Genomic DNA, 20,039 nt, shown 5'->3' on the forward strand with positions numbered 1-20,039 from the left:
TCGCTTTGGTACATTTCTCGAATCATTCTTGAGATTTGCAAAACAGTAAGTGCAATTCTCAAAACAACTCGTACAAATAGCAAAACACCATGGATTACCTGCAAAAGCCAGTCGCTTGCTCAAAATCCTTAGTTCATCTCTCAAAAATAAATATCTGTGTCAATGAACATGTCAGTGCCATCAGAATGACAAGTCCTTGTGTCATAGTTTATGGATAAGACAGTCAAATTGCTTAGTCATATTGTCAATATAACAGTGTACTCTGGAAGGATGTTCTGATGTAAACCTCTGTATTGAACAATATGCCATATGCTTATGTATGCCATATATCCATTTCAAACGTACACATTTACACATTACTGTATGTGGGATATTGACTGAAAGAGACTGGATAGAATTCCCAGTTACACTTTTACATAGTCTGACCAAAAAACAAAAACAAAAAAAAACAACAACAACAACCTTTACAATGTCATTGTGATATAGAAAAGGAAAAAGAAATATGGACACAAAGATGAAAATAAGTAAATTGTCAGAATTTGTAACTTTTGTGTTGTCCTCTGTCTACAGTAAGCTTTATACTGAAGATTCATGAGATGAACCTTTGAGCTATTTCAGAGAAATGGTTTATCATTGGTTTATCATCTACATTTTCTTCATTAGTCAAGATTCACTTGCACAATTCAAGCCAAATGGACAAAAGTCTAATAATAATGTGTAAAAATAAAAATAAAAAGTGTGCTTGGCAGTTTATGACAACTAGATTAACCATTTTGCATTTAATGACTTATACGATGAACTAAAGACTAGATGTTTTGAGGGGTAAGACTAATGCACAGAAAACTATATAATACATTTTGAGCAACATGACATTAGCAACTGATAATGTAGGAAACCGGAGATAAATGTGCATAATCAATTGCATGAATGTACAAAAGCAATCGCAACTTGTTCAAAAGAATGAGAAACTGGTTTTATGATGTGTATAAATGACTAAATGATGTGGAGGTTGTACAAGTAGTTATGAGAATTTCATTTCTGTTTTGAAAAATGCACCAAAGCGACTGAGAAAAACTGTAATACATATCCAATTGTGTGCTATTGCTGCGAGTTTATTTGTATATAGGCCATGAACCAACAATTATGATTTTGCCTTTTGCTTTTAGTTTTAACAAACAATTAATATAGAGTACCCTTGACACAACTGCCCTACCCAACCATATTTCTCAGAACAAAACACAGTTAGCTATAGTTCCTAAATGAATCACTGTTTTTTAACTAACCGATTCATTGCATGATCCACTGACTCACTCAAAACGAAGGTCATTTGATGTGTTTCTAAATTAGGACGTGTGTTTGAACGAAGGACTTGAATGAATGATTCAGTTACTCACGTTTAAAGACAGTAACTTTTCTCCACCTACTGGCGGAATGATATAAACAGCATAAGTAGCTATAGGGGATCGAAAAAAAGCCTTTACTGAAATCAGGAAAAATCCTCTCCAATGCATACATTATTTAGCAACTGGTGATTCAGATTCATATTGCTTTATTTGCATGGTGAAATGTTCTTTGCATTGCCAAAGTGTTCATATTCACACACACACACACACACGCACACACACACACACACACACGCACAAGTCTTATTAGAGGCGATAACTCCCCCTAGCGCAGCACACTGTAATGAGGCTCAGTCGGTCACTCCACATCCTCTGCCGAGGTGCATCTCCTGTGTACTCCGCCTGTAAAGGATACTTCCATTACTGCCGTCAGATTGGTCGCAATACCTGATAGTGGATAAATTTGGTTACAGTATTGATCATCAGATCATTTTATCGGGGATGTTGGCGTAGCCGCCGGGTAAGTTTCTTCTGTACATATTGTCTGTTCTTTTGTGCTCACTGCATTGATCTAAATACAAGTGAACACCTTGGAAGACCCTGGGATACACGCATGTTGTTAAAGTTCTCACGCCCAGCTGCTGTCTGTAAAATGACAGATTAAAGTCATTGCAGCTCCTAGAGTATTGATTCTAGTCTTTATGACAGGGTTACAACGAAAATCATTATTGATGCTTCCTGGCGAGACGTCCAAGAAGCCGTAATTTATAATGCAATGACATTGTGATAACACAATGTTTAGATACATTTTATGTAATATGTCCATAAACTGGTTGAAAAACAACAGATTTTCTTTACGACTCCATTAATCTCGTGTCTTGTGACATCGAGTCGCCTTCAGAAATGCTGCTGGGTGGATCATGCGCGCACCACGTAGAGTGCATCTTTATTTATTTGCTGATGTGTTTATCGGATGTATTAGAGGCAGTGATGCCCCTCTTTAAAGCACATGGTTGGCATTCCATTGACTTGGGTGGTGTAACCATGCCTAGATGTCCGATTCGCAATAGAATCATTCTTTTGAGCCGGTTCGTTTTAATGATTCAGTTCTCGAAGCAGCAGAGCAAAGGAATTCACTGACAGAACATTTCATAAAGAAGGAACTAACTATAGCTTACAACTGCGTAATGGGTAACCCATGGGTAAAGTAATATAATATATTTTTTAAATGGAGTGACCATTGTAAAACATATATTAGTCCATATTCATATAATTTTATTAGCCTACATTTTTAGCATGTTTTAAATGTTAAGGAAAAAGGGCTAATATGGAATGTATTACTATAAAATATATTATCAACAGATAAGTGACACCTTTCTCCATTATTTATTTTATTCTTCTTTTCTTTTCTTTTTTATACAATCAAAACTTTTTACCGTTTCTTATTATTTTAATGTTTATAACATTTTCTAATATTTTATCTATTTATTGTTTCATTTATTTAGAATATTTATTTTCACATAACACTACCATTAAAGTTTGGCTACAACAAAATTACTGGCAAACAAAAACATCATTATGTATATAATTTGTTGGCAAACACAGCAATATAAACAGCATTTAGCCAAATATGTATTTATCTACAAAAAACTCGTAAACATCGCGCTAGGGCTTTAGAAGCACTATGAGCAATGAAACGAATTGGTAAATCGCCTTGACGATTAATATGAGAGATCCGAACGAATCGATTCTAGAATGAACCGGTCTTCCCAACGCTATCATTTACGCCCATGAGCTACACGCAATTTAAGACCTCTTGCGGTTCCCATTTCTTTCCTCACAGACTGCTCTTTGGCTGAGGGGGTTGCTCTCGCATTATTGCAAACAGAAACGGACATGTTCAATGTCAACGCGGATCTTTTTTGTTTTGAATAGCTACGTGGTCCGCATGGAAACAACGGACGGTTTGCAGGAATGACAGATCATTTGTGCGTTTTCACATTGCGTTGGATTTGATGCAGTCAGAGGGTAAATGGATGCTTATGTTTCATTTTAATCATCATTGACTAGTTGTCTTTCTTTTGTTTATACATAATCATTCATGACAATAATTAAGGTGGTGGTGGTGGGGGGCGGGGTACCATCATCTTGATTATCTTTAAAAAGGCTATTTGGGGAATATTTTTTCTCTTCTTTTCCATACATCCTCTTATCCTAATGATCAGGGCCGGCCCAGGCTCTGTCGGTGCCCTAGGTGAGACTTTAGACCACCTCACCTATAAAAAAAACCTTCACTATAATAAAACATAACATAAAATAAATATAAGTATAAACTTAAACAAGTAGCAAATAATTAGCGATAATAAATAAAGAAATGTGTCTTATTGTCACCTGAAGAGTAACACAAAAATGTAATTACAAAATAAATCAACAAATAATTGCCAAAGAAAAAACATTACTTAAATTTGTTACATTACTTACATTTGTAAGTATTTTCTGATTGAATCTGTTAAAATATCTAAGAAACCAGATGAGCTATACTCCCAAACAGAGAAATGCAACCCACAACTATGCCTACAGTGACAAGTACTTATTACAACAAAAAGTAATATGAGAAATATGGAATGCCTCAAATAGTCTAACAGACAACAAAGGCAACAAAATAAAGGCTACGTATTGAAATGTATAGGTGTTAGCCAGCAAGCTAGCTAGTTAATCTAATTAGCATACCCATTTCATTTCATTTAGTGCATATAGTGAAAAATAGCATACTTAGAGATTTCTAAAAGTTAAGATGTTAAGATGTTCTAAAAAGGCTATGAAAGTGAAATTCAGCCAAGTATGGTGACCCATACTCAGAATTCGTGCTCTGCATTTAACCCATCCAAAGTGCACACACACAGAGCAGTGAACACACACACACACGGAGCAGTGGGCAGCCATTTATGATGCATCACCCGGGGAGCAGTTGGGGGTTCAGTGCCTTGCTCAAGGACACCTCAGTCGTGGTATTGCCGGCCCGAGATTTGAACCCACAACCCTAGTGTTAGGAGTCAAACTCTCTAACAAAATGTAATTTTTTCAAAATTGTTTTAGAAATGTTCCTTTCAGACCACACAAATGTCAAAACTATTTGTGCGCCATGTATAATTCAAGCATTATGATGATGTATTATAATTAAGTCATATCGACGCAGAAAGTGTTTAAATTAGTCCAACATGAAATGTTGTTGAATCTGATTTTTCGTCTGTCAATTTTATTTGATTCTAACATTATTTTTATCAGTTTGATGATCGCTCAGTACTAATATTTTAATTGTCAGTATTTGCTTAAAGGGACAATAAGTAACTTTTTAGGTATTTTATTATCTAAAATCAATATTTTTATTCATAAATATGCCCTCAATGGTGTACAAATACCTATGCCAATGTTTAAACTAATCCTTGTAAATGAAGAATTTATTATCTTTATATACATGGGACGGGTAGGTTGACGGAGGCTTCCATGTAGTTCCGCCATCTTGCAAAACTATAATAGCAGAGAGGGACAAAAAGTACTAAGCCAACGCGTTTCCACAGCGCGTTTTCGGTCAGAGCCAGAAACGCAGGTGCAGAGCAGTGAGAGGCGCTTGAAACTGCACCGGCAAGTTTAAAAGTCTGGATTGCATTCTTATTATGGACCATACATATGCCGCGCCACAGGAGAAGAAAACCAAAACAGTCAAAAATAGACCGTAAAAGGAAACATGACCGTAGATTACAGAAAACAAGAGTTAATGTCGGGGAAGCTTTTTCTAGGTGGAAAGAGCTAATGCTTGATAAAGATTTCAAAAGAGACGCTGAAGTGGCCAGTTTTCTTCTCGACAGGTAAGTCAGTGTTACAGTCTATATTATAATATTTTTTTTATATCTAACAATGCATATAATTCAGAAAATATAACGAATAAATTAGACATAACTACTAATTACAATATTTCATGTTTTCCACAGTCAGTAATTCATAATGTAACATTCGTTTGTTAGTTGTCATGTTGCAGTTTGTTTGAAATAACACACCTGTTCACCTGAAGGAAAACTCGACGAAGTGCTATTAGAATACATCCTGTCAAAGCTTTTTGGTACATATCGCCTACCGTAGATGCAACGCGCATTTGAAAAAGCGAGGCGCTGGAGAGCAAAATTAGTTTGAATGCAAAATACAATTTCACCACTAGATGGGAGTAATTCCTACTCAGTGTCCCTTTAATATATGGGTGTACGAGCACACGATAGATCAAAAATGGCACACGGTGGTTTTGCAGAGAAAAAAAACTATATCTATGTCGCCTATGCCACGGGCCGGCCCTGCTAATGAGGATTTCTGGCTGACTTCACATTCTTGACTTCCTCTCTGACTCTTCTGTAGCCTAGTAAATGCAAGTATGTAGTAAGGTCATTGTATAGTCGCATAGAGCATATCTTCAAAATTAAGGTTAGATGAATTAATTTTATTGGACATAAACTTACAGTTTCTTAATATACATGTGTCCTAACTTGCTGTGAATTGTTAAGGACCACATTTTACAATAATATGTTCCATCTGTTGGCTTGTACAACATGAATGAGATTGTGTCCATCATACTGTTCACATGGACTAGTTTCTTGTGCTTCTTGGTCTATTTAGGAAACTACTGCCAGATAATGTAGGCTATATAATTTTTTTTGGACTCTCTGTAAGATGCCTTGCTTTTCATGGAAGATTGAATTATGAAAACTAAAAAAAAGAAAGAAAAAAAACATCAGAAAACAGGTATTTTACCAGAGCATGTGCACCTCAGCTACAGTATGTATTGTATGCTGTGTGGTTTTGACTGATAAACAGTGGAAGCGTGCATGTTTCTCCTCACTAGAAATAAGTAATGAGACAATCTTTCTTGTAAAGCAGATATTTTATGTCTTTTGCACACCAGAAAACAACCGACTTGCAAACGCTGGCTTTTAATATGTCAGTACAACTCTTGCATTTTATATCTGACAGCACATGAATTATGCATTGACCTATCTAAAAGTTTTACGCTCTCATGCGCTAAAATAACACTAAACTTTATCTCAAGAACATCACAAAGGAACAAGGCTCCCGCATTGTTGTTTGGGTAACTGTAATGTATTTATAAACGGCCTTTCTATTGCTACACACACATTCAAAACGCTCTATGCATGTCTTGAAAATTAGATCTTTCTTATGATTAATGTTTAATACTTTAGTGTTTTATTTTTGCTTAAATAAAACCCTGTATCACTGTTAAAAAAAAAACATTCCATGGAAGAACACAAAATGGCAAACGCTGGAAATGGTGAGACATTCAGAAACTATAACACACACTTTTTGTTTTAATTTCATAGTATCTTATTCTGTCTATCACAACATATAGACCTTTCAAAACATAGTATCTTAGTACATTAACACTAGTATCCCTTGCCTTCTAGCAAAGGCTTCCTTAGGCAGCCAGCACCCAGGGAAAGGGGTGTAACAACCCTTATTACAGTAAAACTGCTGGGAGGCCTTGCTATAAAATCTGTCAGTAAAGCTCATGTGCTGGCCCTGGCTGCAATCACTATGCTAACCACATAAGCTTATGGTGTTTTTATTGTGAGATGTAGAGCGATGGGGGAAATGGTGGGCATCAGAGGCCTTTATAGGCAGTTATATGAACAATTTTATACTTGAAATACTTCAAGAGTGCCTTGTAGCTGTTTCTCTAGCACGTGAATGAAACACTTAAGGATTGAAAGCCCGTCTAGTAAATAAGGAATACACTTTGTTTTTTGTTTTTTGTACAGAAGCGTTTGTGATGTTTTTGTTTGTGGGTGTGTGTATGGTGGTTTTTCCACATCTGCTCTTTAGATATGGACTCCACTCCACTGCACAGCTGGAGAAAGAGAGAGTTCATGATAGTGTTCTGTATGGGGCTGGATTGTCTTGGCTTAATATAGAGCTACCAATGTTTCTGACACAATTATTTAATTTCCATCAGGCCTCAACACCCAGATTAAAGAGAGCAAGGCTCTGTAATGCAATTTTTCTGTTGCACTGTAACTCGCTGTCATTCTCTCTTCCTCTGTCCATTTTGGAATAATGCAGACACACACACACAAACACACACACACACACATACGCTGTTTACCTATTTGTGATTTGAAAAACTTCTATGAAAATGCTGTGGTAGTCTTGGAAAAGAGCCAGGGTGAATTGAAGACACGGCAAAGCAGAGAAGCTGATAATTGTGTAATATTTATTGATTTATCTTGGAGTTTTTGCATTTTTACTTGACATAAATAAAAATAATATCAGTAAATTATCATGAAAAGTAAGGAATGTCATTAGGATATATTGCAGGCTAGAATCAAACCCGTGTGACCAATATATGAGCACTATATCTGCAGTCATTTGGGATATTGTTTGAACAGTGCAATATTAAATTGAAGACTATCTTAGCAATACCATTAGTGCATATTAATATATAAATAATAAGTGTATAAATAAAGGGTAGACCAGTATATGTATACAATTAACCATAATATTTGTAACATTTTACATGACTTAATGACATGAAGATATAATTTTATACACATTTTTACATTATACCTATTTTACGATTTTATTATAGAGAGAAGGAAATTCTATAATAATGAAAATATAAAAAATCATATGTTAGTATATGTTTTTAAACAATTTTACTATTACATGAAAAATATATTAGTTAAATATAATGAATACGATACCTGCATTTATACAAACACATGCACATATATTTACTGTTTTTAAGATATGACCGTTCATGATCTGTTCATGTGTGCATGCTTTTATACATTATGGTTGCTCATTCTTTTTTTTTATCTTTCCCCATTCTGTTCCTTTCACTCTCCCTGTCCCTTCCCCCTCTGCTCTTGTTCTTTCTGCTCTCTGATTCAGTCTATCTGCCTGTGTTGTATTCTTGTTTAGTAGGTGAAGAAATTTTATTGTTCTGTCTTTGATCATCCATGACTGCACCAAGGGCAAGTCAAATATGAAAGTCTTGCTTGTGCATGTGTGTTTCTACATGAGTGTATATGATATGCATTACTCAGCACTTTGAACATATGTTAAAGGCTTCTTTGGCTGAGTGGGCCTCTCTGTCAAATGATGTGTGTGTTCATGTGTCTTAGCTTTGTAGGTGTAATGGCTGTGAAAATCTGAGTTTTGATGGCTAAATGTAAAAGCCTCCAGGGACTCTCCTGCTCCAGTTAGCACTACATTCTGACTATATGCTCTAATAACAACTGTCCATCAGCTCATGTTAAAATAAGCCACTGTTTCCTGTTACTGACATCCTTTCTTCAGTGCAACGCAAAAGGGTCAATAAAAAAAGCACTGGTTGCTCATTTCCAAGAAAATTATAGTTAATGTGGAGCTTTCAGAAGACACAAGAGTATCGCAGATATGGCTCATACTCTGTCAAGTATTCTGAGGCCAATGCGTGACAAAAAGACTGAAATTTAAGGTCAGTGTTAACTTATACATTCTACACACGTGTGTGTGTGTGTTAACGTCTACAGGTATTGCAGCATTCACGTCCAACACTAAGCTGATTTGAAAAGGGACCAAGTAGCTGTTCAAGACATAAAATTATTTTGAATGAAATGCAAAGATATTATGTCCATCTGTAATTATCCCCATAATTTAGAAATAGACTGCAGTCTGAGACTGTTAGCCAAGACCCAGATCTACAAAAATTTTTATTTGAGATTAGTGAAAGTTAGTGGAGTCCTAAACAATATCAAACCCTGTTGGCTTTCATTGTATGAAGAGAAAAACACTTTTCAAAATATGCATATGTTCCAACTGTCAGAGAGGTTTGGAACAATATGACTGTGACCAAATGATGCCAGAATTTAGATTTTGGTTGAGTTATCCCTATATTAACAAATAGCAGAGAGATTTTATTTTCTCAAATCAACGTGCAGTTTTTCTGTATGCATACAGATAAATACTATTCTAATGTGTATGGTGAACATGGATATATGATACACACAGGATCTAAAATAAAAGTTTTAAATCTTTATATATTTTTGAATTTTAATAAAAACTATTTTTCCTATTTATTTTCTGTCAGAACTCTGAAAACTGATTAAAGTCCACAGAGAAAGCCTGGTAAGATTAGAAAACTATTCACTCTGAATTGGGAATCTGTGTATTTGCATTAATGGAATGAATTTTGTAAACAGATTTCAGTTTTCAACCGCCTCTAGACAGTTCATCTAGACAGATCACATATCAAAGTCTATCAAACCTTGCATTCCTGCTTCAACAAAGAGATTTATTTGGCCTGTGCTGCCCTGTAAAATATGCAACAACCTCTAAATTGTCTCCAGAATAGTAATGGATTGACACACAGTGCCAAAACTGAGATAAGAAGAGTGAAATCTGTCTGATGTTATTAAACGTTTGGCAGTAATAGCTGTCGTCTCCTTTATGATAGTGTATAATATCATAAAAATACTAAGCCCCCGGCCTCCCTAACATGATACACTCTGTGAGTGCATATGAGTGTACATGGAGTAACTTTAGAGGAATTCTTTTTGTGTGTGTGTGTGTGTTTTCAGGGCACTATGAGGTAACCCCAGAGGAATGCTATGTGTGCTTGTCCAGGTCAGATTTCTCCCATTGATAAGAGAAATTAAGACTTGAAAGTGGTCAGTGCTATCTTGGCAAACTCACATACCACACGCTGATCAAGAACATGCAGGTATTTACCAGTATTCTTAGATAAACCAGCAATTGGTTCTAAATAACCACAAGTTCAAAACATGTTTGTATGTTTTTTTCAGAGTGCGGGATGTTAATATCATTCTTGTGATTTCTAAAGAATGGTTTGAATACCTACATAACATTTATTGAGGTTGATGGGTCATAATTTTTGAAAAGTTTTTAAGAATACAAATATTTGCAGCTAGAGTGAATATTTGCTGTCAGAGGGAATAAATGCAATTTTAGTTTGAGCAATTGTTATGTATATGTGGTATATGTAAGTTCCTTGTGAATCGCAAAAAGAAAGACTTTTAAAATCCCATTTTTTGAACAAAACAGAAATTATTATTATTTATTATTTTTAATATAATTTAATCTACAAAATAGTTTGCCACCAATTAATTAATTAAGTGAGGCACCCAAACCTTCTGTGAATGTGGCAGGGAATGAGAGGCAGAAAGTATATTGCAGAATTTAATTCCATCATGGTTTAATACGAGTGACTTGTGATGGAATAAATTTGCCCATGCTGTGATCTAATTTTTAGACCTGTAAATCCTCTTAAAGGTGTGTATTTGTGAGTGTGCTTTGTGAGTGTGTTGATGTGTTGGTTGCTTGCTTTGAGATGACAGGTGGCACTAGAGCGTGAGTGCATTCCAAATTAGTAATTTATGAGCGGATAAATCAATGCACAAGGTCTGTGCTAGAAGTCTCAGAATAAAGCCTGATACTGCTCGCTAGCCTCATATGACTCTTTGTGACAGTTGACAGTTCAAAGACATTTTTTTTTCTAAACTCTTTATGTTATTGTCCAGGGCTTATGAGTCACATCACTTTGATATGCCCTATTCTGGGTGCTTAATAACCAACCAATCCGAATACCGCTTTGGTCCTGCAATCTGGCATGTCATTCAAGTTTTAGCAGCGAAGAAAACTATAACTAGCTAGCAAGCTTAGTCTTAATGTGTTTAAATGCTGTGGGAAAGTGCAAAGAACAAATTTTTTGAAAGATCAAATTTAAAGTGACACCATGAAACTAAAAGCAGGCAGAATTCTCTGAAGGTGGAGACCTGGGGGCCAAAAAGCGAAGAAAAATAGGTTCCACAACAGCTGAAGTGAGAGGGCTCTGTGGGCATAGTGATGAAAAGGAATAGTTGAGTACTGATAGTGAAGTACAGTTGATATCCTAAGGATCATACCTTCCGTTCTTTAATAAATTATCACCGGCAGATATATTCGAACTAGGAAGGAGGAAGCGGAAGGCAAGCAAACTACATTTATTACATTATCTTCTGTACTGGCTGAAGTTGAGTAATAATGAAACAGATGCACATTGATCTTGCCAGCAGAGGTGCTTTACAGTGCTTTAGGCATCGCTGCAGTGAACTCTTGATGCTGGTCCTGCATTTGTTGTCAGTGTATTGGAGAAAAGCTGTGTACATTTACATTTATGCATTTAGTAGATGCTTTATCCAAAGCGACACATTTTTATCAGTTCTTGCTTTCCCTGGGAATTGAACACATGCCTTTTTTGGACTACTGCACTGTATTGCAGTTATTTTATACTGACATGAAATAGCCCTAAACCTTTTAAACGACTGTGTTTGTCTTTCTTTCTCTCTCTTTTAGGTTCATGTTTGATAACAGGAAGCCCCTAGAAACGAGTCTGTCATCTTGCGAAGCTTCATGTATGTCCAGATCATCGTCAGCACTTTAACTGTCTCTGCATTCCTCCCTCCGCTGTGTTAAACCAGTCACAGCACGGACAGACACAATGGACACAGATTCCATCCACTCTGGTTATTCCCACCACTCCAACAGGTCACGGGGGTCAAACAAACAGAGGTAAAGGGCTGAACTGCCTGAGCACATACATGTACAGTACACCATATCTCTCTCCTGAGGATTTTCTCAGATTTCCTCACACTTATTCATGCAGAAAATTAATGTTTTCACTATGAAAAGATTTTGCATTTATTTAGAGCTTCAATTATTCTGTGAAATTCTGTTGCTCATTAGTGACGGGATGTGTTTAATTACTTTCAGATTAAATTATTGAGAATATTTGAGAATATACATTTAGAATTATTACTCTTAAAAGGTAATCAGTGTCATTAAAGAAATGTTCTTTTTTAAAGGTTCACTCAGTATTTTTGAGATAAATTTTTAGTGTTTTTTTAATTCTTTTTTTATGTTTTTTTTTTTTTTTTAAGTTTGATGACTACATGACCAATATTGCATTTGTTGTCAACATGCTTTTTCATCTCTACATCATTTTCGTTTCCTTTCCATTGCTGCTGTTTAAGTAGTTTCTTATTGTATTTAATTGTTTGTGCTTGAATGACACTTTCTACTCATGATCACAGATTTGGTCTGGATTATCAACTGCTGTGATATGATCCAGAGATTTCCAACATATTATTCCAGCTCTCCTTGTCAGAACGTACTGATATACACTTGAAAGCTATTAGACTGTGTTGACCCCACCTACTGTAATTAGGGCGTTATTTATTGAGCGCCGCTATTGTTTGGTTTCCTATAAAATCTCCAGTGAAAGGCCCAAACAGGCCTGAGGAATTCCAGAATGAAAGCAGAGAATGTATGAGTCTTCACTGAGAAAGCCACAAATGAATGTCCTCTCTCTGTTTGGCTGTCAAACTTCCTGCTGTTTTTCACTTCATCTCTGTTTCTTTCCATTTGTATTATGTTAAGTAAAATTTTTTTTGTTGTTGGATGAATTAGGTTATGAATCCTATCCTGTAATTCTCCATATTTTACCATAATTGTGTGTGTTCAGTACTTAGTCTAGTTTAACTTTTTCTACACATGGAAAAAGCAAAACATGTCTCTAAAAGATGTGCTAATGAAAGTTAAAACAATGTTAATTTAAATATTAACTAACATTGTTCACACACCACCTCTTTCTGTCTGTATCTACAATTGTTAGCATACACTCATCTAGTTTCCCTTGGATCAGTGGACAGGCTCTGCTATTTCTTTCTTCCAATTTTAAAATGAAGTTGAACTGCAGATTACATTTACATACATTTATAATGTCTGGGTGGGGACGGACACCTCAATGTTTCACCAGGGGCTATCACACTGCCTCTCCCATTCAGCATCAACACCCAGTTTATGTAACTTCTAATTACAATCCCATGCTTGCTGCTGGGTATTTAGAATACTGGAATACACACAGAAATGAGTAGATCTGCACTGCTGGGAAAAGGGGCTTTGTTGTTTTATTCATTGATTGCATTTAATATATATATATATATATATATATATATATATATATATATATATATATATATATATATATATATATATCCATCCATCCATCATCTTCCGCTTATCCGGGGCCGGGTCGCGGGGGCAACAGTCTAAGCAGAGACGCCCAGACTTCCCTCTCCCTAGCCACTTCTTCCAGCTCTTCCGGGGGGACCCCGAGACGTTCCCAGGCCAGCCGGGAGACATAGTCCCTCCAGCGTGTCCTAGGTCTTCCCCGGGGCCTCCTCCCGGTGAGACGTGCCTGGAACATGACCCACAGCTCATGACCATAGGTGAGAGTAGGAACGTAGATTGACCGGTAAATCGAGAGCTTTGCCTTACAGCTCAGCTCCTTCTTCACCACGACAGACCGGTACAGCGACCGTATTACTGCAGAAGCTGCACCGATCCGTCTGTCAATCTCACGTTCCATCCTTCCCTCACTCGTGAACAAGACCCCAAGATACCTGAACTCCACCACTTGAGGCAGGAACTCTCCACCAACCTGAAGTGGGCAATCCACCCTTTTCCGACTGAGAACCATGGCCTCGGACTTGGAGGTGCTGATTCTCATCCCAGCCGATTCACACTCGGCTGCAAACCGTCCCAGTGCACGCTGAAGGTCCTGGTCTGAGGAGGCCAACACGACAACATCATCTGCAAAAAGCAGCGACGAAATCGTATGGTCCCCAAACCGGACACTCTCCGGCCCTTGGCTGCTCCTAGAAATTCTGTCCATAAAAATTATGAACAGAACCGGTGACAAAGGGCAGCCCTGCCGGAGTCCAACATCCACCGGGAACAGGTCTGACTTACTGCCGGCAATGCGAACCAAGCTCTTGCTCCGGTCGTACAGCGACCGAACAGCCCTAAGTAGGGAGCCGCCGACCCCATACTCCCGGAGCACCCTCCACAGGATGTCGCGAGGAACACGGTCGAATGCCTTCTCCAAGTCCACAAAACACATGTGGACTGGTTGGGCAAACTCCCATGAAGAGATGGTCCAGTGTTCCACGACCAGGACGAAAACCACACTGTTCCTACCGAATCCGAGGTTCCACTATCGGCCGAATTCTCCTCTCCAGTACCTTGGCATAGACTTTCCCAGGGAGGCTGAGAAGTGTGATCCCCCTATAGTTGGAACACACTCTCCGGTCCCCCTTCTTGAAAAGAGGGACCACCACCCCGGTCTGCCAGTCCAGAGGTACTGTTGCAGAGGCGTGTCAGCCAAGACAGCCCCACAACATCCAGAGACTTGAGGTACTCTGGGCGGATCTCATCCACCCCCGGTGCCTTGCCACCGAGGAGCTTTTTAACTACCTCGATGACTTCAGCCCGGGTGATGGACGAGTGCTCCTCCGAGTCCCCAGCCACTGCTTCCTCAACGGAACACAAGTCGGTGGGATTGAGGAGATCCTCGAAGTATTCCACTCGGACTCAATATCTTCAGACTCCCTCGGGATCCGGTCGAAGCTCTGCCGGAGATGGGAGTTGAAGATCTCTCTGACAGGGGGCTCGGCCAAACGTTCCCAACAGACCCTCACAGTACGTTTGGGTCTGCCGAGTCTGTCCAGCTTCCTCCTCCGCCATCGGATCCAACTCACCACCAGGTGGTGATCAGTTGACAGCTCCGCCCCTCTCTTCACCCGAGTGTCCAAGACATATGGCCGAAGGTCTGATGACACGACCACAAAGTCGATCATCGACCTCCGGCCTAGGGTGTCCTGGTGCCACGTGCACTGATGGACACCCTTATGCTTGAACATGGTGTTTGTTATGGACAAACCGTGGTTAGCACAGAAATCCAATAACAGAACACCGCTCGGGTTCAGGTCAGGGGGGCCGTTCCTCCCAATCACGCCCCTCCAGGTGTCACTGTCACTGCCCACGTGAGCGTTGAAGTCCCCCAGTAGAACGACGGAGTCTCCAGTCAGAGCACTTTCCAGCACCCTTCCCAGAGACCCCAAGAAGGCCGGGTAGTCCGCACTGCCGTTCGGGCCGTAGGCACAAACGACAGTGAGAGACCTATCCCCGACTCGAAGCCGCAGGGAAGCGACCCTCTCGTTCACCGGGGTAAACTCCAACACACATATATATATATATATATATATATATATATATACACACATATATATATCCTTCTCAAAAAATTAGCTTATTGTGATAAAAGTTCATTATTTTCCATAATGTAATGATAAAAATTAAACGTTCATATATTTTAGATTCATTGCACACCAAGTGAAATATTTCAGATCTTTTATTGTTTTAATACTGATGATTTTGGCATACAGCTCATGAAAACCCAAAATTCCTATCTCAAAAAATTAGCATATTTCATCCGACCAATAAAAGAAAAGTGTTTTTAATTCAGTGCCAAGAACTTTAGCACTGTTAAGAGCAAAGAAAATATGTATTCTGAAGGCCATTTAGATATTTTAAGACAGTAATGAAAGAAAGAAGAATGAGAGAATGTGGCGTGGTGCAGCAGTTGAAGATGTGATTGTGTTTTAAATCCACTTCAGCAGAAAAAAAGAAAAAAAAAGCTAGTTCTAGAAAATTTCGTTATTTATTTACTTATTTACTTAAAATATATTGTTAAGATTAAATTAATTTTAATGAATATTATTATATTGACTCTCACTATATCAATTGTCTATCTACAAATTATAACCTTGTACTTTGCTGTATGTTGGAGCAGCTGTTTTGTCTCTGTGACTCAGCAGTAGACATCTTCTATAATATAACACAAATCCCAGAGTAGCCAGGGTTCCCGCTCTGCCCAGGCTTTCCAGGATTAGAGTAAAGCAACAGAGGCTTGACATATGTGATGACTTACTGTAAAAGAAAAGGAAGTGTTTTAAAAACATAAGGGTGGTATTCAAATTGGGATTGATCAAAACATGTACCTTCTGGGCATATGACTGTATGAAATGTTAATGTTGTCATTAATTGCTAATGCTTTTATCACGGTATACGGTATTATCACTGTATTGAAATTTAGTTGCAAAAACTATGTTGTCATAAACTATAACAGGTTTAATAACTTTTTTTCTTATAACAGAAAGAACTGAGCAGTTATATACAATAAAGTAATACACAAAAAAATGTATAAAGTAAAATTCACAAAGTTCACAAAATTCACAAAGATTAAAGGATAAAAGAATTATAAAGACCAATAAGTAACACTTTACGATAGATCTCATTAGTTAACCATAGTTAATGCATTTACAATTAATAATGAGCCATAGCTACATCTGCTACTGTAGTTATTAATCTTTATTTAAAAGAAAAAACTGTTAGTTCATTAAATAACACAGTTGCACATTTTGATTTTAACAAGGATCCTTGGTAGGCAGCCTTCGTTTTGTGTCCTTCATTCAGCTGAATTTGAAGGATTTCTGGGATGCTTCCTCCACGACCTTCAGTCACCCACAATGCTTTGTACCCATTTCATGAAAATGGAAAATGATGGAAAACAAGTCAGTACTGAGCTTGTCTGAATTTATTATGCAATGTAAGACAAAAACAATGTTTTCAGACATGAAAGGATAGACGTTATCTAAATGCTAAACTGCCAATAATTTAAGCCACAGCCAGGGAGACTAGACGACTGTGATTCATTGCATTGCATGAATAGAAAGCAAAATAATATAAAGATTTGTAATACAAAGTATTTTAACAAAACTAAGTTTTATTACTGTTTTTGTGCAGTGACGGTGAGGGCGAGAACATATGTGACGTAGCCATGCACACTTACTAGACTGTCTCATTGTACCATTCAATTTTAATATAATCACGAAGGGTAAGCACAGCACCTTAGAAGACGTTTAATTCAATGAACCAAGGGATACTAACTCAAGAACTCAGAAATTACTTTTAACAGCGAATGGTAAATAAGGGGCAGAACACACTATAAATATACAGACACAAATGGGACACACCTGGGAGCAAATAAACGAAATAATCAAACACAGCTGGAAAAGAATAAACACAACAAGGACCGAAACAGGAAAGACCAAATAAGGAAAACGGGGGAAAAACAAGACCACTGACACTGACAGGGTCGTGGACTGCATACAAAAAACAATGCTTGCTAGTACTTACTAAGTGCAACTAAATACATAAATTAAGTTCTGTGAAATAAAATGGAATTATTCAAGGAAAAACTATTGAACCCACTTACTGAAATGCATTTAATACTTCATAAAAAAGCCTTTGTTGTTAATGACAGCTTCGAGACGCCTCCTCTACGTGTGATTTTGGCTCATTCTTCCACACAAACAGTCTTCAAATCTTGAAGGTTTCATGAGCCTCTTCTATGAGCTCTGATCTGTAGTTATTTGCTGATGTCAATAATTACTCAGAGCGAGATGTCTGATGCTGTTTGATAGTATGTGTGTTTGAGTGTGTGTGTGCAGTAGTGCTTGTATTTGTTTGTTTATCTGTTTTGTTTTGTTCTAAGGCTTGCCAGGCATTGGCTACGATGACTAAAAAGACTGAGCGAGAGATAAAAAGAGAGAGAGAGAGAGAATGCTGTGTTTGGATTAGGGTCGTCACAGCTCACTGCATCTAACCCAGTTTGCACCAGATGCTCCAGCTAGGGCATGTGCGAGACAGTGCTAGAGGAAGCCAGTGCATGTCAGCGAGAGGATGAAGAGGGAGAATGATGATGGTGGTTATCCTGTCATTAGTCTGAGTGTGTTTTCCCGCTCCCATCGCCATGGCGACAGCGTTTCCCTCACCTCCATCGCTGTGTGTGTCTCTCTCGTGCAGTGAACGTAGCAGCAGGGATCGGCACAAATCACACAGCCGAGACAGCAGCAGCCGCTCGGACAAAAATGTCACCATCAGTGCATCATCAGCTCAGCCACAGCAGCCGGATCAGAGCTCCGCCCCCACAGATGCCCAGGTGAGTCAGACACTGAAGAGATTTGAGGGCCACTGATGTAAATGTACTCCAGAGAAACTGAACCTTTGAGTTGCTTGAATAAAACACTTTCTCAGAAAACACTCTATACAGACGGATGAGGATTAAGGTAAAGCAACAGAGGGCTGGGAGCTGGGGGCTGTGACGTTTGGCTAAAGAAAAATGAAACAGACATATTGAAATACATTTTTTAATATTTAAAATATTTTAGCAAATCGAAGCATGTTGCGTTTTACATGTAAACCAGCCTCCAGATTTAAGTTAATAATATTTTCAATATTATATAAAATATTGATATTCTATATAATAATAATATTTTATAAAATATCTATTATATTTTTAGAAAACAAATATTACATTAATATTACACTACTATTCAAAAATGTTGAGTTTATTTAAAGAAATTACTTTTTTTTAAAGAATGCATGTTGATAATTTAGTTGATCAGATTCTATTTTAAATAAATGATGATCTTGTAAACTTTTTATTCATCATATAATCCTGAAAAAAACATAAAAGATGGAACATATAATATATATATATATATATATATATATATATATATATATTTTTTTTTTTTTTTTTTTTTTTTTAAGGAACAAATCATCATATTTTACTGATTTCTGTAAGATCATGTGCCACTGAAGACTGGAGTAGTGACTGCTGAAAATTGTGCTATGCATAGAACATAGAAAATAGTTATTTAAATTGTAGTAATATTTCACAATATTACTGTTTTATTGTATTGTGATCAAATATATGCAACCTTTGTGAATAAGAGACTATTATGTTTATAATATTATAAATATTAAAAAGTCTTTCTGATCGCAAACTTTTGAACTGTAAGATGATATTTTAATGATATGTGATGATATGTGTATATATATTAAGTAAATCTTTTCCTTAAACTTATCCTTATTTCACTCATTGCAACATTGTAAACCAATTGTACATGCTTATCATTGTATACTTTACATACAGTATAGATGCACAAATACAAACATTCTTGTTGTTTTTAATGCTGCACTGCATATGCATTTGTGCAGAATGTATGTGATGAGACTTTATGTGATGGGGTGAGGGCGTCATCCTGACCGCAGCTCATAGTTAACAGAGTAAAGAGGATAACAGGGATTTCAGAGAGTGACATGCTCCAGAAAATAGAAAAATGCATTAGATTTATTGAATGTTATGTGCTGCAAGAGTAACTCATTTGTGAAGTGCTCAGTGTTTTGACAGATTAAAGCAAAGAACCTCAAAGAAAATAAGTCATTTACAGCTTAACTAATGAATATTATTCATGTTCATAGTCCTTTATCAAAATCACAAGCTTCACATTTGTGTTTTTTTAAGCCTCCAGTCTGCTTGCCTGCTAGCACTCCATTGTAAAAAGCAAGTCCCAGATGTGGTTCATGCTGTTTCACACTGCATGCATAAACAGCACACAAGCGGTGCTGCAGCTTTACTGCCAAAGCAGGCTCACATTGTGCTTTCACACTAACTGTATTTCTGCTGCATAAAAGAGCTTCAGCTTTATACAGAAACTAAAGGGAGTTTGGGTTAACCACAATTGGTATTAGGTGTGTGTAATTGAGAATTACAGTATGTGATTATGAGCTTGGTGGATCACATTTACATTCAAAAAGTAATTTATATTCAATTGAACCCAATTCTATAAACTTCTTTAAATTATTTGGATTGACTCTGATTTACTGATTTGCGGTGTTCGGGTG

The 20,039-nt window shown here is 37.3% G+C and overlaps 1 protein-coding gene across 3 annotated transcripts in view; it reads left to right on the plus strand.

The window, feature by feature from the left end:
* The first annotated feature begins 1,698 nt into the window (after positions 1–1,698).
* vangl1 (VANGL planar cell polarity protein 1) overlaps positions 1,699–20,039 on the plus strand; it is a 31,188-nt gene continuing 12,847 nt past the window's right edge. The window contains exons 1-4 of one of the 3 annotated variants that reach the window (XM_052565260.1): positions 1,699–1,863; positions 9,965–10,107; positions 11,739–11,954; positions 18,153–18,288. In XM_052565260.1, coding sequence (XP_052421220.1) covers positions 11,884–11,954; positions 18,153–18,288 — 207 coding nt within the window. In that variant the 5' untranslated portion in view covers positions 1,699–1,863; positions 9,965–10,107; positions 11,739–11,883. Of the gene's footprint in view, positions 1,864–3,117; positions 3,372–9,964; positions 10,108–11,738; positions 11,955–18,152; positions 18,289–20,039 lie in introns of those variants that run through there. The other 2 variants (XM_052565258.1, XM_052565259.1) reach the window with 2 other exon arrangements.

Source organism: Carassius gibelio, chromosome B9 (assembly GCF_023724105.1).
Source record: "Carassius gibelio isolate Cgi1373 ecotype wild population from Czech Republic chromosome B9, carGib1.2-hapl.c, whole genome shotgun sequence".
NCBI lineage: Eukaryota > Metazoa > Chordata > Actinopteri > Cypriniformes > Cyprinidae > Carassius > Carassius gibelio.